General features: G+C 44.0%; 4 protein-coding genes across 7 annotated transcripts; 1 reads left to right on the forward strand and 3 right to left on the reverse strand.

Moving 5' to 3' along the window:
* Window positions 1–11,779: 11,779 nt before the first annotated feature.
* LOC112187267 (cytidine deaminase 1) lies at window positions 11,780–13,044 on the forward strand. The gene has a single exon (XM_024325998.2). It carries the CDS (start codon window positions 11,884–11,886, stop codon window positions 12,757–12,759), a length of 876 nt encoding a protein of 291 aa, XP_024181766.1. The 5' UTR covers window positions 11,780–11,883; the 3' UTR covers window positions 12,760–13,044.
* A 1,358-nt stretch (window positions 13,045–14,402) lies between these two features.
* LOC121048849 (uncharacterized protein At4g29660) lies at window positions 14,403–17,605 on the reverse strand. 4 transcript variants are annotated; one of them, XM_024326004.2, is made up of 5 exons: window positions 17,350–17,605; window positions 17,199–17,239; window positions 16,572–17,085; window positions 15,670–15,786; window positions 14,403–14,421 (listed from the first exon to the last, which is right to left on the reverse strand). In XM_024326004.2, the coding sequence occupies exons 3-4, from the start codon at window positions 16,752–16,754 to the stop codon at window positions 15,670–15,672; spliced, it is 300 nt and encodes a 99-aa protein (XP_024181772.1). In that variant the 5' UTR covers window positions 16,755–17,085; window positions 17,199–17,239; window positions 17,350–17,605; the 3' UTR covers window positions 14,403–14,421. The 4 variants fall into 4 exon arrangements, with proteins under 4 accessions (XP_024181772.1, XP_024181773.1, XP_024181771.1 ...); XM_024326005.2 differs by lacking the exon at window positions 14,403–14,421 and adding an exon at window positions 14,521–15,417; XM_024326001.2 differs by lacking the exon at window positions 14,403–14,421 and having other exon boundaries at window positions 15,523–15,786.
* LOC112187268 (PRA1 family protein F3) lies at window positions 14,708–15,307 on the reverse strand. The gene has a single exon (XM_040513204.1). It carries the CDS (start codon window positions 15,305–15,307, stop codon window positions 14,708–14,710), a length of 600 nt encoding a protein of 199 aa, XP_040369138.1.
* A 1,378-nt stretch (window positions 17,606–18,983) lies between the features above and the next one.
* Window positions 18,984–21,853, reverse strand: LOC112188591 (sucrose synthase). The gene is made up of 6 exons (XM_024327737.2): window positions 21,504–21,853; window positions 20,868–21,402; window positions 20,665–20,760; window positions 20,404–20,577; window positions 19,240–20,312; window positions 18,984–19,149 (listed from the first exon to the last, which is right to left on the reverse strand). Exons 1-6 carry the CDS (start codon window positions 21,851–21,853, stop codon window positions 18,984–18,986), a joined length of 2,394 nt encoding a protein of 797 aa, XP_024183505.1.
* Between the last annotated feature and the right edge of the window lie 233 nt (window positions 21,854–22,086).

Consider the following 22,086-nt stretch of genomic DNA (forward strand, 5'->3'; position numbering starts at 1 on the left):
TGGTGGGCCATGAGCTGTTGTCCTTCATGGACGGCACTGCGGGATATCACCAGATTCCGGTCGCTGAAGAAGACAGACACAAGACTGCTTTCCGCTGCCCTGGCTTCGCGGGAGTGTTTGAATATGTAGTCATGCCTTTTGGCCTGAAGAACGCCGGTGCGACGTATCAAATAGCCATGAACCTGATCTTCCACGATATACTTGGAAAGGTGTTAGAGGTATACATTGATGACGTAGTCGTCAAGTCTCAGAAGCGAGGGGATCACATCGCGGATCTCAGGAAAGTGTTTGAGCGCATGCGCCAACATAAACTCAAAATGAACCCGGCCAAGTGTGTGTTTGGAGTGCTCGCCGGAGATTTCCTGGGGTTTATAGTCCACCAGCGAGGAATTGAGATCCCCGAGGACAAGGCAAGCACAGTTATTCATGCATCTCCCCCACGGACGAAGAAGGAATTACAGCGTCTTTTGGGTAAGATCAATTTTCTACGGCGTTTCATCTCTAATTCTGCAGGGAAAATCCAGCCTTTCTCACGTTTGCTGAGACTACAAGGACAGAATGACTTTGTGTGGGAATCCAAGCATCAGGAGGCTTTCGATAGTATCAAGGCCTATTTAGCAAACCCACCAGTCTTGGTTCCCCCTAGACCCGGAGTCCCGTTAAAACTGTATATCTCAGCAGCCGCCGCCTCCATTGGTAGCCTGCTCGCTCAGGACGATGAGGACGGCATCGAGCACGCTGTGTTTTATCTCAGCCGTGTACTGACAGATTGCGAGACAAGGTATACCCCCATAGAAAAGCTGTGCTTAACCCTATACTTTTCGGCGTGCAAGTTGCGCCATTACATGTTATCCTTTACTACTTGCATCATCGCTCAGACCGATTTGGTCAAATATATGTTGTCCCGGCCTATCTTGAGAGGCCGCGTTGGCAAATGGATATTGGCACTTTCAGAGTTTTCGCTCCAATACGTACCCCAGAAGGCGGTCAAAGGGCAGGCTATCGCAGATTTTCTAGCACATCATCCCCAGCTAGAAACACCCGTACTGAAAGAGCTGGAAATTGCTTACAACGCCACGACTCGACCAGATAAAGCATGCATTCCTGAATACGAGGTCTGGTATCAGGCTACTATTTTTCTACAACCCTGGGTGTTATTCTTTGATGGCTCACGAACAGATGCTCTGGCCGGCGCAGGGATTGTTTTGGAGAATCCTGCCGGTGACCGTTTCTCTTATTCTTTCCAGCTCACGTTCCAATGTACTAATAATCAGGCTGAATATGAAGCTCTCATCATTGGACTCGAAGTCCTGTTGGAAATGGGCGTCCGGGACGTTCAGATTCGCGGAGATTCTCAGCTCGTGATCAATCAGTTTCTGGAAAAATATCGTTGTACGAGTTGGCTGCTCATCCCCTACCTGAGTCGCGCCATTGAGCTTCTGGACCAATTTACAGATGTTGGTATGGAACATATACCACGTGAACGTAACTTTGCTGCCAATGAGCTCGCTCAGCTGGCTACAGGCATTAGCTTGAAATACGGAGTGCGCGAGCGCATTCTGAAGGTTGAGCGCCGTACACTACCTTCGTGGCTTGCTCGCCCTGATCCTCCAGATGAGCCCGTGGTTGCGGTACTCGAGCCCATTGATGTTGATTGGCGGATCCCACTGATTGAATACCTCAAACGACCAGACTCCAGCGCTGATAGGAAAATTCGCTTCCTCGCATTAAATTACTTCCTTAGAGGTGATGAACTGCGCCGACGTGGCGAAGATGGTATAGATTTTCGATGCGTCTACGGTCGCGAAGCCAAAAGATTGATGCGCGAGGTGCACACGGGGATATGTGGCTCTCATCAAGCCGGACCTAAGATGCGTTGGCTCCTCCGACGTCATGGTTATTATTGGCCCAGCATTTTGAAGGATTGTATTGCATTCGCCAAAGGCTGTGCGGATTGTCAAGCACACGGTCCTGTCCAGCATGTTCCTAACATCCCTATGCAACCTATAATTAAACCTTGGCCTGCGCGAGGCTGGGCGCTAGACTTGATTGGGATGATCCATCCTCATTCTTCCCTACAGCACAAGTTTATCATCGTCGCCACAGATTACTTCACGAAATGGGTTGAAGCAGAGCCTCTGAAGGAGGCCTCCGGCACTACCATTCGCCAATTTATTTTCCGTAATATTCTCTGCAGATTTGGCATACCTGAAGTGCTGGTGTCGGACAGGGGGGCAGCGTTCATGGGAGGCCCCGTTGAAGAGCTGGTGCATGACTTTGGCATTCAGTTCACCCATAGTACTCCATACTATGCTCAATCTAATGGCCAGGCGGAGGCAAGCAACAAGATAATCATCACCTTACTAAAGAAGATGTTGGTGGAGAATCCTAGACAGTGGCACGATACTTTGTACGAGACACTTTGGGCCTATCGCACTTCTAAACGTAACCCCACCGCCACGACGCCGTTCGCGCTTATGTTTGGACATGACGCTGTCTTACCATTAGAAATTAATGTGCATTCCTTACGAGTCCAAGAACAGCATCATTTGATTGGTGAGGACTATGTTCAAGCAATGTGGCAGGAGCACGAAGACTTAAGCGAGCAGCGCTTAGCCGCTTTGGACAATTTGGTGATGGACAAGCAGCGTATCGCCCGCGCCTATGACAAGAGGACGCGGGGTCGCAGTTTCAAAGAAGGTGACCTCGTTTGGAAGGCCATTTTACCCCTGGGTGAAAAGGTCACCGGTCGCGGTAAATGGACGCCGCGATGGGAGGGACCCTTTGTTATCCACCGAATATTGGAGCGCGGTGCTTTTCACCTCAAAGACATCGACGGCGCTATCCATCGCAACCCTATTAACGGTCGTTTTTTGAAAAAATATTATCCAAGTGTCTGGGAGTTTGACGATCCTCCCGACTCTGTTTTTACTCCGACTGGGGGGCAACCTTAATCTTCATCGGCTCGCAGCGTTATGGTTATTCGGCCTTTTCAAAGTGGCCTTTCTATTTTGTTTCTGCTCCCCGCTGAACATTGGGGGGCAACATCTCAATATCTATTAGGGCCTACACAAGAGGCTTCATTTTAAGAACCTATACAAGAGGTTTTGTTTATGATTATAGTCCATGTTATCAGTTACTAGGTTGTTATTCATGATCTTGACAAAACGTGTTAAGAATAAATACAAAGGCCTATACAAGAGGCTTTCATTTTGGATTATTTTTGCTTTTGCGTTTGTACAGATTTTTGAGTAAATCGAGCATTTTTATTCATAAAGTGGCTTTGCGGCCAGAAGCATACAACAGAATAGAGCAATACAGGTTCACATGCGAGCTACAGACATGAAAGTTTAAAGTGTTCGCCGTGGCCGTGTGGAGAAGGATCTAGACGCTACCACCTCAGAGCATTCTTCCCCCTATGATCAGATCCTCCTCCCATCTAAGTCGCCGCTGCTGTCATCGATGCTGGAGGAAGAGGGAAAAAGAGGGCCTTCACTCCCCTGCTGGGGCCTCTCCTCCAGGCAAGAGTTGGGCTCCAGAGCAGGCGTGACTCACAACCACATCTATCTCCTGAGGTAAATCAGAAAGTGCGTGCCCAGGCCCCAGAGATAGACCGCGGAGGCAGAAAGGAAAGCCTCAAAGTGGCCTTCCTCCCCTCCTCCGTTTGCTCCGCGCAGGCAATCTGAAAAGTTGGACTCCTCAGAATTTGGTTCTGCCGCGTTAGGAGCGCGGCGTGTTCTTCGGTTTAACTGAGACTGGCAAGTTCATCCAGATTTTCAGTAACCAGAGACACGCCGCTGGACCTGAGATTAGGCCATGAAGCCTAACCAGGTCTTAAGATTAAGCCATGAAGCCTAAGAATCTGTGGCTAAGGGTGAGATTACGGTGGGAAGATTTTAGAAAATGGAGGAAAAGCAACAGGGCTGGCGAGTTCATCTTTGGAAGAAACATGGTGGTTGGGTTATCGCTCTTCTTTGGCAGCTGGTATTTATAGGGTTGATCTCACACCGTGCGGTAGGCAGTTAAGACGATTTCAACGCCATCAATAAGAGAATCAATGCGGTTGAATGCGATTATCTCGGAAATGGAAGATATTGAAAACGCGTGGGAAGCAGGACGGTCTCCAAGAAAGCAGCCGCCCAAATTAGGATTATCTTTTCAACGGTCTTGCTGTTCATTAGTTGGCAAACCTTAAATGATATTTGGGCCAAACAAAGCGGGCTGAATATTGTATATATTAAACATATCCTTATATAAAGTAAAATGGGCCTAAAACAGGAGGCTTAAAGTTTTCGACCCGCATGGGTCAAGTGAAGCAAGTGCTCATCCAGACGAAAGCTAGCGTCGGCAGCAGCGTGCTCTGCTTGTCGAACTGCTTCGCGCGCTTGAGCCAAGTTCTGAGACATTGCTTCTAGCGCCGTTAGGGGCTGTTCTATCTGAGGCTCCTCCTGCGCCAGTTGGGCCGTGACCGTCACTAGTTGGGCTTGGGCTTCGATTAGTTGGGTTTGGAGATCCTGAATGTGGGTCCGAAGGTGGTTCTGTGAGATTCTCAGATCCCTAACGCGAATCGCTTGATCGCTTAGAGAGTCGCGAGATACTTCTGCTTGTTGTGCAAGGCCGTGATAGTGAACCTGAACCTGCCTGGCCTGCGCGGCCGCGGTCGTCCTATCTTTGATCCTTGCAGGAAGATTTTGCAAGAGCTCATATATTTCAACGAATTCATCTTCAGCGATGGCGCATTCGCGGCGAAGTACCATCAGATACTCTTGAGCTCTGGCAGCTGCGCCCGGCAGTAAAATATCAGGACCCAGGAGTCGCTGCAGATTGTCCCTCGCTTCATCCGCGACCCTCGGGGGAGCCACTTCGAGTACGCGAACAAGTCTTTCCAGCCTATTAAGAGGCTCAGGAGGAGGAACTTCAGCGATGATGTCTGCGTCAGCGGTAGCAGCAGCAGGGCCTACTTGAGGTTCGATGGTCGGGGCCGCAACTTGTTCTGGTACTGCATCCATGTCAGCGACTATCTCTGGAATCTGGGGGCAGGTTCTTGATTCGCCATGCCGTCATCAGCGGACTTAGCAGGGTCAGGGACAGCGACCTCCTCAACAGGGACGTCACTCTGCAATGAGGAAAGACGGTCAGGTGTACAAGAAGAGTAGGAACTAAGGCACCAATTTTCAATTAAGAATACCTCTGCCACAGGACCCTCGCATGAGACGTTTACTGGCGCGGATTCCTGAGCTTCCTCATCAGGATTGCGATCAGGTGATGCGAGTGCTGGTGGTTGTGTAGCGAGCAGTTCCTCAGTTGATGCGTCCGGAAGGGGCGCATTCTCTTCCGTTTCATCGGAACTATCTTCTATGATCTGTACAGGGATAGAGGCTGAGCCGCCATCAGTGCTGACGGGAGGTGGAAGATTTTCAGGTCCCACGGATGTTGGCGCTCGCGAAGCGTTTGTCCCTTGAGCGGCGGCTGAAGAGCCTTCCCCGGCATGGTTGGATGGTCTGCGACGAACCTGTAAAGGAGAAGGGTGTGAAACATGGGCAGAGACAGGGAGAATTTCTAACATAGGCTCTTTATTTCTTACCAGCCGGTCGGCCATCGGTTCATCTTCTTCCCAGGTGCCAGTATGAGCATCTGAGCGACTACGCTTGCGGGCTATAGCAGCCACGACCTGGGAGAAGCGAGAGATTAGCATTCAAATCACAAAGTTGGTCCTGAAGACAAAGGGTGCTTACGGTTTGTAGATCGTCGTCATCAGAAGAGGAAGAAGAGCCCTCAGCTGTAGCTTCAGCAAGTACCGCTTTTTGTTTTCCAGTCTGTCCAGCGGCCGGTGAAGCATGGTTTGTGCGGCGGCCAGGGCGCGGCGCACTCCCCTAATACAAACAAGAATGAGTAAATGAAACAAAGAAGGAGTCTGCAGAAATTAGAGTTGCAGTACTTACTTCTGGAGGTGGTTCACGAATTACGATGCCAGCCTGGGCCGGGCGAGGAACTCGTGTAGGCCTGACCACTTGGAGGGGTCGAGGCCTGTTGGCGTCTTCAGAAAAGCGAGCGAGCACTTCAATATCAGTGGGGTATGGGTTCCTGAGCTCGCCAAAGAGAGTAGCGAAGAGTTCGTCATCTGGTTGAGTCCAGCAGTTGACAGAGACTTCTCTCCACCAAATCTCATACCCTTCTTCAGTTCCGTCGACAGCCTCTAGGTTTTGGGCCCAATCGGGAAGGTCGACCAGCACGAGCATACTTTGTGCCGGTGGGGGCCCGGAAGGTGGACCGAATCTTCTCCAGGAAGTGTTGTAGTTCCAGGCATCATACGGAGGGATTGGTACCAATTGGACAAGGCCAAATTGGCGGGCGAAATGGTTAGGAGTGTAGAGCTCATAGCTGAGTTCCTCGGTAGCGAGCCGAATGTCTGAACAAGAGATGGCGCGGCGGAACGCCAGGCGAGCGCGGTCGGGATAACGAGGATCGCCAGGGAGGAATCCATATTGTAACACAGAAGGGAATCGTCTCCCCAGAATTAAATCACAGTATGGCATGTCGTCTAGCAAGTACAGATAAGAAAAGCACTCAGAGTAGGGGGGAGATAAGTACTTGTCCTCGCAACAAAACCATCGACCTAACAGTTGATCGACCGGCGGAGATAGCAGGATATCTTCGCGGCGGAAGAATGGGAAGTAGGTCTGGATCCAGAAGTCCAAGATCCAGAAGGGTCCGGAAATGTTGGTCTTAAAGGGATGCATCGTCGCTTGGTACAGCATGCGATAAATGGCGCCCAAGACCGGTTGTCCAAGCCCGATGTTGCGGCCGTTGTAGAGGGCCGTTGCTAAATAGGTCCAGGTACCAGTGGGCTTGCAGGAGGAGGTGCAGAATACGAATTTACAGAGCCAATATTCAAGGAAAGCGATTCCTCCGGTCGCATTGTGTTCCCGGCTGTAATATGCCAGCCATCTTAGGTATGAACCACTATGAGCGCTGCGGCCTTGCTGGGCCATGGTCAAAGTGAAATCGGTCGAGTCAAATTGACCATGCACATACGGTTCGCCATCGATGGGAAGGCCAGTGATGGCAAGGATGTCCAACAGGGTAATGCTCATTTGACCAAATCTGAAGTCAAATGTGTTGGTGGAGGTATTCCAGAAACAGAGGAAAGCAGCGAGTGGCGAGCGATTACCACCGCGAGGAAGGTGGAAGCACAAATCAATAGCATGGGTGATACCCGCAGCATTCCAGCGACCTAGATCTCGCGCCCGCGCCTCGCGATACCAAGAGGTTTCCTGCGCACTAATGGAGGATGGCCAATTCCCTATCTTGGCTCGATGGTTTTGGACACCCCAACCGCTAAAGTCTCCGGGAGTCCTTCGGAGGACTAGAATGGGCCGTCGGACAGGAAGACCGTACATAGCGATGACATCATTTGGGATAACACCTTGCGGTGCTGGGCCTAATCCGGTGTGGTGATTGGAAAAACGAAGGAGTAGGGGTCGGTGAATAGTGGTCTCTAGATGAATGCGAGCCCCGATACTGGTGCCCCAGGTCCGAGCAGCCGTTTCGTTCAATTCTTCTTCCTGATCGACGACAATTTTCTTAGGGGGAGCCATTTCTGGATCGTTTGCAAAGAAGATGGAGCAGAGATGAGTGCGGCTGTGAGTTTAAATAAAGAATTTTTTGAGGGAAACGATGCGACAGAAAGCGTTTCACAAATGAGGGGACGCGACCCTTATTAATGGCATCGTTTCAAGCGACCGACGCTTCTTTCTAAGTCCCCTTCAATCAGTTGCATTTTAGCAGGCCTGATTTCGGGGCCTGGGGGGCAATGTTTGAGCCCAAAAGTAAGTTTGGCAAAATCCTTTAGTGGGTCTGAGCCAGTGGGCCGATACTTGCGGCCCAAAATGGGATTACATGGACTTGGGTCGTGATGCTGCTTATCCCGTGTCTCATAAGGAGATATCATCATTAATTGCATGAAGATTTGAGCGCTCAGAAGGGCGTGAAGATATATTTGCAATTAATACGTGCGTATCCTACTGCTCGCATCCAGCGATCACATCTAGGATTCTAAGAGGCAAAATGTTTCTCTGGCCGATACTTACCTACATTCTTCTAGCGGCCGGTACCAGTTGGGCTGGATGCAGGAGGATAATTATTAATTATCGCTGTGCGTATCCTTGCCTACATTCTAGCGGCGACAGAGGAGGATAATTATTAATTGTCGCTTACGATAATATCAAAACTATTAAGAGTTTTGATTTGATTCAAGGCCAATAACTGTGGCCTAAAATATAGTATTCCATTCCTATTTGGAAAGTGAATCTGCAGTAGCCTATATATAGAGGCTAAAAACGATACAGAAAGGGACCTCTCTCAAATCAATCAATCCCAGCGATTACAAAGCCTCCCCGGAGCAAACCCTCAACCTCGTTGAAACCCGGTGACCGCCCGCCAGTCCTAGTCTCCTCGCGAGCCGACTGTCAGCCTCACCAGTTCAACCCGGCGACCGTACTTCCAGTCCCAGTCTCCCCAGGAGCCGACTGCGAGCACAACCGCCACTGTTACTTCCAGCGAAGCAAGGGTAACGCCCTCGCAACCCAGCGAAGCTAAAGTCACGCTTTAGCAAACCCGTGCTTCTCTCAAACTTCCCAGTGATTGCTCTGCTCAGCCTTTCAGCGTTGAGTATCGATTCGGTGAACGCAAAGAGACCACAACCAAAGCCCTTACCCGCGTAAGGCAAGAAGTCCTTTTCCGGAAGGCAAGAAAAGAACCCTGTGACGAGGTTGGTGCTCTCCTCGTCCACAGCGCTTGAAGAAGAAGTCAGGTCACGGGACTACCCCAACGACTGCACCCCGCGGTGCTGGCACGCCTGCGCAACCACTCGCTCAAAAGAGACTGTTTGCACACCAGCTGGTTTTGGAGCCAAACAGAGACAAATTTCATTGCTGATGTAGTAGCAAATTTAGGTTACAATTTCTCTCATGATATTTCTTGGACCAATAGGTTGTTTTGGATGTCTCAAAGGCGTTGTTATTTGATAATATAAACTTTGATTGTCTCATAAGCTTTAATATCTAATTAATTTTACTTATCAGGGAAAAAAAAAAAACTTATTACTAAGAAAACAGAACAACAAACACAAACATAAAAACAGAAGAAAAAAAGAAAAACCCAAATCCAAGCCTATGCCCAGGCCCAATCCTCAAAGCTGCACACCGCTGATCGCTGATCCGTGAGGCCGTGACCCGACAATCCCAAAGCCTACCGCCGTGTGGCGCGTGCAGAATTACTGGGAAACCCTGAAGCAGGACAATTTCCACTACATTTCATGTTCCCTGTTTGGATCTCTGGGTGGTTTCTTTTTTCTTTTCTTGGCGCGTACGTCAGTTAATTAGTGATTACTGGGGAACGACAATTTCCACTACATTTCCTATTCCCCCGTTTGGATTTAGGATTAGTTTGGATCCTGTCTCTATTAAAGGGGCGTGCATGAGGTGCGGTACTACTATAGCAGTATAAATCCACTGATCCATAAGTGAAATTGCAAGATGTCATCCACTGATCCACTCACTGTCTAGCTAGTACTACACTTCATGCACTTTGAGTTTATTTCTACCAATAAACAGAACACAAGGACAATTAAGTTTTAGACTCGCTCATCAGATTGCTGAAGCACTGAGTTGATGGAGACTTCAAAGAACATAGTTGGTGATGGTAAATACTTAAAATGGAGGCAAGGGTCGCTAATTGTTGTGGACTCCAGGCTAGGGAAAATGAGACATAATATCTGTCCAAAAATTTCAACGGAAAAATGAGTGATTTGGGGTGGAAGATCGAGGTTGATCCTGCTCTCCTGCAGTCTCGAAATACAGTATAGACGTAAGTGAAGCACAAATTCATAGCCATTGTATACTCAAACATATACATAATTAATATGTATACATAATCTATCTGTATGGTTCTCAATTCTCAGTGTAACATATCACATTTCTCAATTGCATAATGCAGAGGTAAGTAGCTCTTACATCCCTAGAAGTCCAGTTGCATGCACCAAATCTAGCTATATATGAGCTACCAGACTGCAAAAGGTGCTTGCATGTGTAGCAATCTTTGTTGACGAAGACATTACATAAACCAAGCCTTATAAACAAGTACAGAATACAGATAAGAGCTCAAGATTTACTTAGATCTAGCTACTCCAACTTGGAAGAAGACAAAGTGTGGTGTTGGTATAGATTGGTAGGTAAGGAAGTGGACACAAGAAAAGCTGGATATCATTATATCATCTTATAGTTCAGGACAAGGAAGCTTTAAAATCATTGACAGCACTGTCTAGTCAGAGAGTGTAGTACTTAAGCAATATATATCATGTATTGTAAACAATTGCAATTGCTAGCTGGGAGCTGAAAACTCCAAGAAGGTGATGAGTATGAAATATCTCATGTTTAATTAGACGGGATGGAAAAGCATATGATCCAACATTAGATGATGAATGATCTCATGCGTGAAAAGAGCTTCTTATTCTATATATTCATGAGTTAATCATGTGATTCATGTCAAGTGGTATTATAATACAAAATTGCAAAAGCCAAGTTGAGGAACTTGCCATGAGTACCTTCGAGAGCTTTACAGAAAGTACATTTTTTATTGGAAATTATTCTGATTATAATACATTTATTAACACAAATCAATATGAGAATCGAATTCAAGAACGCATATATATAAATCAAGAATGATAAATCAAAGTTAAATATCCAAGCAAAAGTTAAGTATTAGGTTTCATATAATTAATAAACAACTTAATATATTAATAAGATTAATGAGACTTTCGTATACTATACTTTCTCATCAATTGAACTTGTCTCTGATGTAAGAATTTTTTTTACAAGTAAATAATCGTATCATAAACACTTTTTCTCATTTTTTAAATATTTTATTCATCCAACCTATGAAATTTATCTCAACTTCCAGACATGTATTCGCATCAAAGCAAAGAAAACCATTCAATCACACCGTCTTATCTTATCTTCTGAATTGAATATGTATATATTCTCCAGTCCAACCAAAGTGAGAAGAGGTAAAATATTATGCAAGAAAAGGCGTATTTGGTTGGATTGCGCTTCATCACTATGCAGGAAGCTGACTTCTACCACAAAAGTCATCCAACCCCTTCTAAAATTGTTTCTATTTTATTAAGGATCGCTTTCATTTGTGCTTCTTCTTTAATACCTATTCTCTAAATGTACTTAACATAGCATCAATTGATACGTATAACATAGCATCAATTGATACGTATACGTACGTCCTTTGAATATGAGAATACCATAGTTAGATTAAAAGGATGTTTATGTTTTTACTCTACCAATTCCTTTTTGACTCAAGAAGATAGAACCCTAATTATATATATTGTTCTTTTTCCACAATAGTGAGTCTTTGCATATTTTAAGTTTTTATTTTGAAAAGTTTCAAGTTTGTATTCAAAGAGGTATGACATTTAATTTCTACGAGTTCATTTTCGTAAAAACGAAACTCACTCAAACATCGAGAGTTATTTGCATCCGCGCTGAAATGCATCACACACTTCATGTGAATTAGAAATAATTTTTGGTGAATCCTTATCTTTCAACTGAGATAACATTAAACACTGAAAATTTTTAAACAATAAGATGCAATGTAAAATCGATGCCAAAATTTTCTTTTCATACATATACTAGTGTAAGATAAAAAAATCACGGGGTAAAAGAGTAATTTGCCTAAAAACAAACGTCTATAAATTTGCTCGCATTCCCTCCTTTCGCTCTTCCTCCTCATCTCTCGGATCCTCACTCTGATCCCAATAACAACCCCCCACTCCCAAAACCCGGGTCGACCCGAAACACCAGCCTCTCCTCGAAAATGGACCGACCCAGATTCGTAATCGAAGCCTCGGAGGCGGAGTCAGCGGCCAAGCAGAAGGGCCTCACCGTCGTCCAGCACCTCCCGTCCCTCGTCGAGTCCGCCAAGGACCTCGCCCGGGTCCCCATCTCCAAATTCCCCGTCGGAGCCGTCGGATACGGGTCCTCGGGTCGGGTGTTCTTCGGGGTCAACCTCGAGTTCCCGGGCCTCCCCCTCCACTACTCGGTCCACGCCGAGCAGTTCCTTGTCACCAATCTCTCGATCCAGTCGGAGCCCCGCCTCGAATACGTCGCCGTCTCCGCCGCCCCCTGCGGCCATTGCCGCCAATTCTTTCAGGAAATCCGCCGCGCACAGGACATCAAGATCCTCATCACCTCCGCCGAGGCTGGAGACGACAGAGACGACACGTTGTGCGGCCAATTCAGCCCCCTCCGCCACCTCCTCCCCCACCGGTTCGGCCCCGAAGACCTCCTCGACGAGGACGTGCCTTTAGTTCTCGAGAAGCACAACAATGGCCTATCTTTTAGCAACAAACCCGAGACTTTTAGCGACGATTTGATAAACCACGCGCTGGAGGCGGCGAATAGGTCCCACGCGCCTTACAGCCTGTGCCCGTCTGGGGTGGCGATTCTGGACGGTGAGGGGAAGATTTACAAAGGGTGGTATATGGAATCGGCGGCGTATAATCCGAGCATGGGTCCGGTCCAGGCGGCTCTGGTGGATTACATTGTCGGCGGCGGCGGCGGGTATGAGGAAATAGTGGCGGCGGTTCTGGTGGAAAAGGAGGGTGCTTTGGTGAAGCAGGAGCAGGCTGCTAGGTTGCTGTTGCAGACCATTTCTCCCAAGGTCGAATTTCGGGTTTTGCATTGCAAGTGATGAGAAATGTAGTGTGTGTTTCGATTCGATTGTGGTTATTGAGAAAACACCAATGCATGAATGAATGGAATGGAATGGAAGATGATTTGTAGCTGTATGCTATGAGTTTTATGGTATAGTTTAATCAGATTCATGTGTATGATATAAGAAAAGAAGCATGCTTTGGCTGCATGCATTATGCCCTGCAATTCGATCCTCTTTGTTTTCTCTCTTTCTGTTGTCTCTGTTTGTGCTGTGTACAAATTGGCATAGTTACTCTAATGAATTGTAAAACAAGAGTTCACACAGCAAGGTTGCTCCTGGAGCAATTTCTCCAATACCAGAATTTCGGCTAATCCATTGCAAGTGCTAGTAAAAAGGCTTGTTCTTGATGAAAATGTGATCTATTTGATGTACTTGGTTCTCTGGGAAAACCTAATTGGTTGGTTTTGAGTTTCTGACATAACACATTCATGGTAAATGAATTAGCTTCTGCTTCTGCTCTAGCAATTCATGGTTAGTTTTGCCATGCTTTGCTAGTCTGACCCGTTTTGCTGCTTTATGTTACTGTCATGGCCTTGAGGCTGGCATGTAGTGGCTTCCAACTTTTTTCGAAAGCTCTTGTTTTTTCTGTTAGTACGGTCAGCCAAAACCAAAGCATCATTCCTCTATCTCATACATGGATGGAGTAGATATAAATCGCAGTATTCAAATCGTGAAGGTCCACAAATAATAGCAAATTGATTGGCTTATGGAGTATCTACGTACTGAGGTGGACTTCCAACATAGGGAGGTGCCACTTTTCTTTAAACCTAATGACTCTTCATTAAGCTATTGTGGATTTTAGCCATTTGGGGTTAACAAAGAAGGGTAAGCTTGGCTTTTAAGAGTCGTGTAAGCAAGAAAGATCAGATCAAAGTTTTCCTTCCAAGTTGGCTTTGTATGGAATCGACGTAGAGTTTTGGTCACTACAAATTAGCACCTCATCTTGATTCAATGCATGCTTGGGATATTATGTGAACTACAAACTGGTCTTTTCTTCGATTGGGTTGCTCTACATTGCCAGCAATGTATGGAGATAGTGACTGAAACCTGCAAAGTGGAGCTTTCAAGCTCTACTACAAGTCTATAACCCTAATTTCTGTTACCTAGAAATTTAGCTTAGAAAATGATGACAAACCCTTGGGATAGTTTGGAACCAAAATTGCAGGTTGCAGTCTTGCGGATAGAGTTTTTACCAAAATATTACGTAGCACAAGCTGAGCATCCAATTCTAATCTGATCCTTCCGAGGCTAGCAATGGGTTGAAATGTTGGTACATGTTGAATCCACAGGAAAAGAATCTGAAAACATAAACCGAAATTTACATCTCAAACTATAATCTAACGAGTCCTAAGATCATGCACAAATCAAGCTGAAAATGCAATTTAGCGCAACCAGTCACTCTCATCATACAACCATATATGACATATTGCTTATGTTTCTTCTTAAGAATCGGAAATATTGACTGAAAGATTTACAGCTCAATCTATACTCTAACAAGTAGTCCCAAAATCATTTACACAATCTAGCTGATGAACTGATGAAGCAACTTAATTATCAAAACCAGTCAGTCATATTGCCTTGTTGCTTATGTCTTGTCTTTCTCTTTGCACTAATCTTTGTCATCTTTTTTGTACTTATCTGCAAAAATGAACATTCTTATCAAACTCATTAGTCCCTGTCCATGTATTCTAAGAAAAGTTGAGCTGCCTGGGGATATTTAATCACTCTGCTAGTTTCTTTGCACCTTCATCTCCAATTGCATTAGATTTAGATCAATTATATACAAATTTACAGATCTGAGACTCATTCACCGTCCTTTGTATTACACATGTCACCAAACCCAGAATTCACCATCAATTTACAAACGTCTAAAGTAAAGTAAAAGAAAAAGAACCAAGGAAATTTTGGAAACATGACAAATCCACTATTGGGACAGAGAATAAGAAGAAGAGGCAGCAATTTTTAGAGGGACTTTTAGAACAGGGCCACCACCTGATGCAAGCCTTTCTTCATCATCCACAGTCATGACATCCTCTGGCTCCCTTAAGGCTCCATGAACCAAAACAAAAGCAAGGCCAATAGAGAGTGCCATTATAATGTTATATTTCACATTGGTAAGGAAAAGTATCAGGGCTGTGACCAAGAACAAAGCTGCCATCAGGAATCGTTGATCGATTTCATAGCCTACAACCACCAAGGGCTTGTCGTGTAGATAATATAGAAACAACCATGCAGCCATCGTGACGATGAAGATCATCAATGAGATGGGGTGCCATAGAAGGCTTATGAAGAGAATGGTCAATATGATAATGGCGTAGTTCATGCGGAAGAAGGCTACGTTTGTCCTGATTCTTTGGATTGATTGGTTGAAGGAGGAGGGAGGTTTGAGATCTTGGAGCTGAATCATCTCCAGCCATGGTCTTTGTATGCCAAGGCATAATTCAATCTGTCCTTTTGCTTGTGAAACGATATCTAGGTTTGAGGATGGCAAACGTTCTGTCGGGATAGTTCCATAGGTCGTCATCGTCTGGAACGGTGACAGAGACGGAGAGAAGAATGATCATGCAGAACATGGAGCTTGGATTTCTAATTTAGGGGGAAGGATTGTGAAATGTAATTTGGTCGCACCAGTTTCTGGTAGATGGTTTTGTAACAGAAGAGATGATATGTCAGTACGTGTTAGGTGAATGTTCCTTCAAGTTATTTTTGACTGGAGTTTCAAAAGATAAAGACTTAAAATAGATCAAGTTGGGATAATTACCAGAAGTACCAAACAGTACACCAATCATATTGTTTTTCTCATTTTCTTTCTTCTTGGCACAATAAGCCCTTGACATTCAATAACAGAAGATTGCAAATGATAGTAAAAACTCTTCTCAAACTTGCCTATGGGGGTGGGAGAGCGGCCGGAACCTCTCCTCTCTCTACCTTCCAAGGTCCTCCATAAAACTTGGGCTTCATAAGTGGGACTGCATGGCCAGGATGATCTTCCCAGTATTTTTCCTGCAGAATAACAAAAGTTATGATTTATCTGCATAGACATTTGAATAAGAGAAAGATATGCAAAGCTACACAGTACAATTTTCCTTGAAAGGGAAATGAAGACAGATCGGTAGCTCACATAAGATTGTAATCATATATAAAGTAAGCAAGCCAAAAAAGAACAAGTCATGTTTGATCAGCAGGCACATTTAAGAGTTGGAATCGACACTTGGATGAAAACTATGAGAACTGAAATAATAGGCAAAACATTTGCAAGGTCATGAACATCTTACTGCAGACCATTTTAAATGAGCTACGAGCCTACAATGCATTTTGTAGCATACAACAAGCTGACATATAGCCAAATTGAGACTTTCAATTCTTCACCAATCACTCAATAGATTCAAATTAAAAGAAAAGCCAATCACGGTTGATCAAAACCATAAAAACACATCTCCCAACCCTGCTCCCCAATTCTCCTCGATTAATTTCAGATATCAAAGCTCTATAACCAAAGCACAGATGCAAACAACAAAAGCATATCGACAATGAACTGGATTGGACCTATTTGATCCAATCCACAAAGTGTTTGAAACACTAACAGGTCCAACACTTTTATACCTTCAAGCTGATTCAACAAGCTCACAGCACACTAGAGATTGTAAGATTTTGCTTGACTTGTTCATATAACCAAACAGGTTCAATTTGGAAAAAGGGCAAAGGAAAGAACGCAACTTTATCTCCCTCAACACTAAACCAAACAAACCCAGACAAATGAAAACTACACAGTAACAAAGTGGGATTACCTTGTAGAGCTGTTCAGTGATGGCAGAGGCGACGACTCCAGTGTAGAAAGCGGCGACGTAGATGGTGACGAGAGGCGTAAACGATTTGGGCCTGGTGTAGGGCTCCACCATGTTCCAAAGAATCATTCTTTCCCATTTTGTGTACACGTAGTCTGCGTATTTCCTCCACATATAAGTCGCCATTTCAACTGGGTTTAATCGCTGAGCTCCAATTGGGGATTTGGGTAGTAGCACAAGAAAGGGGTATGCAATTTAGGGTTTTCGTTTCTTCTCCTGAGTTTTGTCTGCGAACAAGGATTTGAGACAGAATCGACCAAAACGGTAGGGTGAAGAAGAAAGGGAAGAGATATACATATATATACTAGAAGGTTTTACTGGTTTGCTTTTACAGTTTTACCAAATTGTATAAAGGTGTCTTTTACAGTTTTGGGGTTGCAAATGGTTTAGGACTAGAGCCCAGAAACTCCAACCTCAAGTGCTCAACGACAGCTGCTGGTCCTTCATAGCTATCAACCTTAGTTTGTGAAAACAACCAAAAACAAAATGTCAAATGTTAAGCACTCAACCTCAATACTCTCTCAGGCAAGCAAAACAAATCTTCTAGTTTCAAAATACTACAAAACTTACCTTTTTGAAATTGCTCTCTTGCGTTCCTGAAGATCTTCAAACTTTGTACCAAAACAACCCTTTAGTTTTCAGACATACTCATTCATGCATTTACATGACTGATTCAACCAAATGTCCTATATATATATTTCAACATTAATGGAAAACAAACCTGTTCTTTTTTATCCATTTTCTCCAACTCCGACAAGCAAGAAAACCGTGACAGCTTCCCGTCCCTTCTTCCTTTTCTGCGAGTTATCTTCCAATTGTGGGAATTGAATTACCAACTCATCAGTCAGAGAAGAAGATAACCTTATTAATCAGATGCCTCAACTTTTCCAGTTCTTCTTTCCTTCTGCGCAAAACCTACGATTTGATTCTTCGCTTTCTCTCTCTCTCGGTTTAGGAGGCAGGAGGGGGTTAGAAGAGAGTGCACAAAATTCTGGGAGACAGGCAGAAAGGAGGAAGAGAGAGGAAAAAAATAGGTCAGTGGCAGAGCCGTAAAAAAATTTCAAATGAGGGCAAAGTCGCCTTTTCTCCTATGAATGAACAGTAACGCGGAATGAACAGTTAACTCATCTTTTATATATGTATAATTTCTTAACCATGTTCAAACTGAAACTGAAACATTTGTTTTTTTAATTTATTTATTCATTTATCATAAACTGAAACATTTGTTTGTTAAAAGCTTTCTTGGTATATCACGACTCATCCAACATGTTGATATTAGAAACATCTCACGTACTCAATAACATAGACAACGCGACAATAAAAAACAAAGATGTAGCCAGTGATTACTGATAAGAATTGTTAAGAAGCATGAATAACTTCTTTAACACTCCACAATCTTATATACCCTAAATCTTACATGTTGATATGAGTCGTGATTCATCATTTTTCACCATTATCTTATTGGTTATCATACAAAAATAATCTAAGATTTTATGCTCAAATATTTTCTGAAAAAAAAAAAAAAAAAGGATAGTGGTGAAAAACCATAATCTCCGACCATAATGGAAATATTGGATTCTAGTGTGTTTGGATGAGGGAAAAAATGATGGAATTTAATTGAAAGTGAGGATTTCATAATTCCTAAAAACCAATTCCCTGGTTTGGCATTATCAGATTGGAAATTTTAAATTTCTCTGTGAAAAAAAAAACGGAACAATTCGTTATTTAAATTTCTCACTTCAATTTCCACCAAAATAGGTGTCATTTACGAATTCCTTTGCAGTATTCAATTTTTATTTCCAAAACAAGACTTTTTTATATTTTATCTTTTTATTTGTTTTAAACTTTCTTAATTTATTACACATTTCAAATCCTAAACAGATGCAACCAAACAACAGAAATTGTAATTAATGGAATTTTAGATTGATGGAGTTAAAGATTCCATCATTTATAAATTCCCAAGGATTTTAAAATTTTCTCATCTAAACGCATCTAAAGATTGCATTCTCAAAAAAGATCACATATCAATCTCGTGATTTCCCTAAACTGTAGCAAAGCTTTTGATAAGTCCAAACCATTGGAACCAGAATATGGAAAGATGGAAAATAACTAACCATAACAGATGGAGAACATATATGAACCATAAATTTGACTCAATTGATATTAATGGGTAAAAAAGACCCAAAGTTCAAACATTTGGTTGGAAATGGAAAATGATAATAAAAAATAAATGACTAAAACAAATAATTCTGCCTTGTCAAAATTCCTAACAAAACTTCATGACTCTGAGCCAGCCAACCAAATTGCTTTGCTTCTGGGAGTTCTGGCTCTTTTATTCACTCTTCCACCTCTGCTTCACTCTTCTTCAGCAAGAGGAACAGACTCAACCGATTTCTTATACCGGAGGGCATACAACATTTCTATGTAGCGACGCTTCTCGTCAAGGTTAGAAACACGCTTCCAGAAGCCATAAACTCCGGTCAGGGTCAGCAGCCTCTCAGAGTAAATCTGCCAAGTATACCTACATAAACAAGACAAACATGTAAGCACATCATAACTTCTGGCACAAGTTAGTGAAAGAAAATTAGGGTTTAGGGAAGGCATTGCTTACTTCTCTTCGATACGCTTCAAGCCTCCTTGGGAGATCTTGTCCCAGTGAGAAGGATCAACCTTGCACTTCTGAAAGAAGTCAACAAGGATCTCAGCAGCTTTGTCACCATGATATGGATCAATGTGGTAGCCGGATTTGCCATTCACAATAATCTCAGCCGGGCCGCCTTTGCAAGTAGCAAAGGTAGGCAATCCACAAGTCATGGCCTCCACAACAGTCAAGCCAAAGGCTTCATAGACAGCAGGTTGCACAAAAGCTCCTTTAGTGTCAGCAATATAGCGGTAGAGCTCACCGTTCCTCACGCGGTTCATCTGAGAAGAAATCCATCTGAACTGTCCATTCAACTTGTAGGTGTCAATGAGCTCGTACATCTTCTTCATCTCAGCCTTCTCCTCGTTGTCCTTGGACTCCTTTCGCCGATCCCCAGCCACAACCACAAGGTTAACCAACTCCCTAAGCTTGGCATTCTTGCCATACCATTCCACAAGCCCGGTGATGTTCTTCACACGGTCAAGCCTTGCCATTGTGAAGATGATAGGCTTGTTCCTGTCATTCAAGACACACAAGTGTTCCTTATTCTCAACTTGGCTGTAGATGAGCTCTTCAATTTCGGGGTGGAATGATGTCAACCGTCTTTCCTTCTCAGTGTACGGGAAGTAAATGTCCATGTCAGCTCCTGGGGAAACAATGTTGAACTTGGGATCGAAGCAATCTATACCATTGACAACGCGGTAGAGGCCAGGCATTGTGAACGCAATGTGAGTCTCATATTGACCAACAGTGTCTTTGCTTCCAGCAATCTCTTGGAAGGTACTTGTGATAATGAAATCGGTCTGGTTCATGGCAATGAGATCAGCTGTGAACTGGCAAGAGAAGTGGTACTTGTCCTCAAGTTTCTTCCAGTACAAGTCAGAATCAGGGTACTTTGTCTTCTCCAAGGCATGAGCAATGGTGCACTGAGTAACATCAAATTTGTGTGCCAACAATGAGGCCACAATGTTTCCATCACTGTAGTTTCCGACGATAAGATCAGGCTTGCCCTGGAACTCCTTGAGAAGTTCAGTTGCAACATCCTAATAACAAGAAAAAAAACTACGGGTTAGTATTGGAATGAAATACAAGGCAAAAATGATGACATGTGATTGTGATTATTCAAAAACTCACCTCAGTGTAAGTCTCTAGATATGGCCAGACTTCAAATCTTGAGATCCATCTACGGACAATTCCCTTCTCTGTTCTGAAAGGAACACGGATAATATCCGAATATTCAGTTCCATACACCCTCTCAAGACGCTGACCGCAAGTAGTCCCGACAGCATCAGGAAGGAGCCTTGTAACCTGGATATAAGAAACAATGTGTACATTAGATTGTGGTACAAAATCAATGAACTACATGAACTAGGAGCTCTTATTCTCAGAACTTACAATAAGAATGCGAGGGGTGATATCAAGCCCTTGTTCCTTGATACGCTTAAGCATCTCATTCTCCAAAGCACGCACTTGATCCAAGATATAAACAACCTAGCAAAAGCAACCAAATAAATTATCAAACTCAATGATTGGAGTTAACAAATGATGCTAAATCTAAAACTATAAACCCTATACATGAAACATTTATTGCGACTAACCTGGCCACCAGTGTCAGGATATCCCAAGACATTGTCTTGTGCAAAATAACCATGGGGAGACATGATCACAACATTAAAGACCAAGGGGATCTTGCTGATGAATTTCTCGAGATTGCAAGCATCTGGTGCGTCAAGAAGGTCCAAGAGCAGCTGGATCGTTTGAAGCACACGCTCAGCATTGTTTCCCCAACCTCTCTCCAAGCCAAGATCTTGCAACTTATGCTCGAAAGCTTCATATGGAGTTCCGGGGGCTAGTGAAGAGAGATACTTCTTCACCTCATCCATGAGAACATGTTTGAGTTCTTCCACATCCTCAATGTTGTCATTCAGCATCAGGTTCTTGCCGTCATGAGTGTGAAGGCGGAGAAACTCGAGCAACACTGGATGCATGCTCTCCGGCTCAGTGAAGAGCTTTGCAGAGAGGTGGCGGTTGAGGTACTCAACGCCGTTTCCAATGGACTTGGAAAGAGTTGGTTTGGGAACTGAAGCATTGAATGGCTCAAAGTCCAACTCCAGCACAAAGCCTCCATTGGCACTGCAATTTGATACACACAAAAACATAGTAAGCATTATCATATTGTTAATATTTAACATAAACAAGCAACAAAAGTTGAAGTAAACCAAAGGTAAATCTACCTTCCATCGACGAGTTCCTCCTTCATCTTCAAGTACTCAGCCACAGGCAACTCCTCAACCTCGAGTGTCTTCATGTTGATTCGGATGTGTTCCCAAACACCGGGCCTTGGACGAAGAGCGAGGGCTAGGTATGGAGATAGAACAACAGCTTCCTGAATGTTCTTTGAAACTTCTCCAAATGCTTCAGGGATTGCTTCAAACTCAGCAACAAGTTGCTGGGGTTGGACAAACCCTTTGCCCTTGCTTTCAACCCTCGAAAGCACAGCCAAGATCTCATCACGGTGAACAGACTCAGTCCAGTCCAACCTCTCATAGATGCTGCAATGAGCACATGAAGAAGGATCGGCCATTTCTAGAAAACCTAGCTACAAAACCTTGAAAACTAAGCAAAGAACAAACTAGTGAGCAAAATGCAAAGGAAACAGAGAAGTAGACGATGGTTTTCTCTGAAGAATTGGGAGGTGATTTATATGGTTGGAGCAAGAAACTAAATGGTAAGTTCAAAGACTTGACAAGGAGGTAAAATCCGAAACTTCAATGGGGGAGTCCGAAAATCTTTTTTATCCATTAATCCTCTTCTTAT

This window comes from Rosa chinensis, chromosome 2 (genome assembly GCF_002994745.2).
Source record: "Rosa chinensis cultivar Old Blush chromosome 2, RchiOBHm-V2, whole genome shotgun sequence".
NCBI classification, from domain to species: domain Eukaryota; kingdom Viridiplantae; phylum Streptophyta; class Magnoliopsida; order Rosales; family Rosaceae; genus Rosa; species Rosa chinensis.

Excerpts from the sequence above, each read along its gene's own strand:
- LOC112187267 (XM_024325998.2), top strand. The coding sequence starts at position 11,884 with ATGGACCGACCCAGATTCGTAATCGAAGCCTCGGAGGCGGAGTCAGCG.
- LOC121048849 (XM_024326004.2), bottom strand. The coding sequence starts at position 16,754 with ATGGCGACTTATATGTGGAGGAAATACGCAGACTACGTGTACACAAAA. Across the intron at positions 15,787-16,571 it reads TCACTGAACAGCTCTACAAG|GAAAAATACTGGGAAGATCA; the intron begins GTAATCCCACTT and ends GTTATTCTGCAG.
- LOC112188591 (XM_024327737.2), bottom strand. The coding sequence starts at position 21,853 with ATGGCCGATCCTTCTTCATGTGCTCATTGCAGCATCTATGAGAGGTTG. Across the intron at positions 21,403-21,503 it reads GAGGAACTCGTCGATGGAAG|TGCCAATGGAGGCTTTGTGC; the intron begins GTAGATTTACCT and ends ATCAAATTGCAG. Across the intron at positions 20,313-20,403 it reads ATCTAGAGACTTACACTGAG|GATGTTGCAACTGAACTTCT; the intron begins GTGAGTTTTTGA and ends TCTTGTTATTAG.
- LOC112187268 (XM_040513204.1), bottom strand. The coding sequence starts at position 15,307 with ATGACGACCTATGGAACTATCCCGACAGAACGTTTGCCATCCTCAAAC.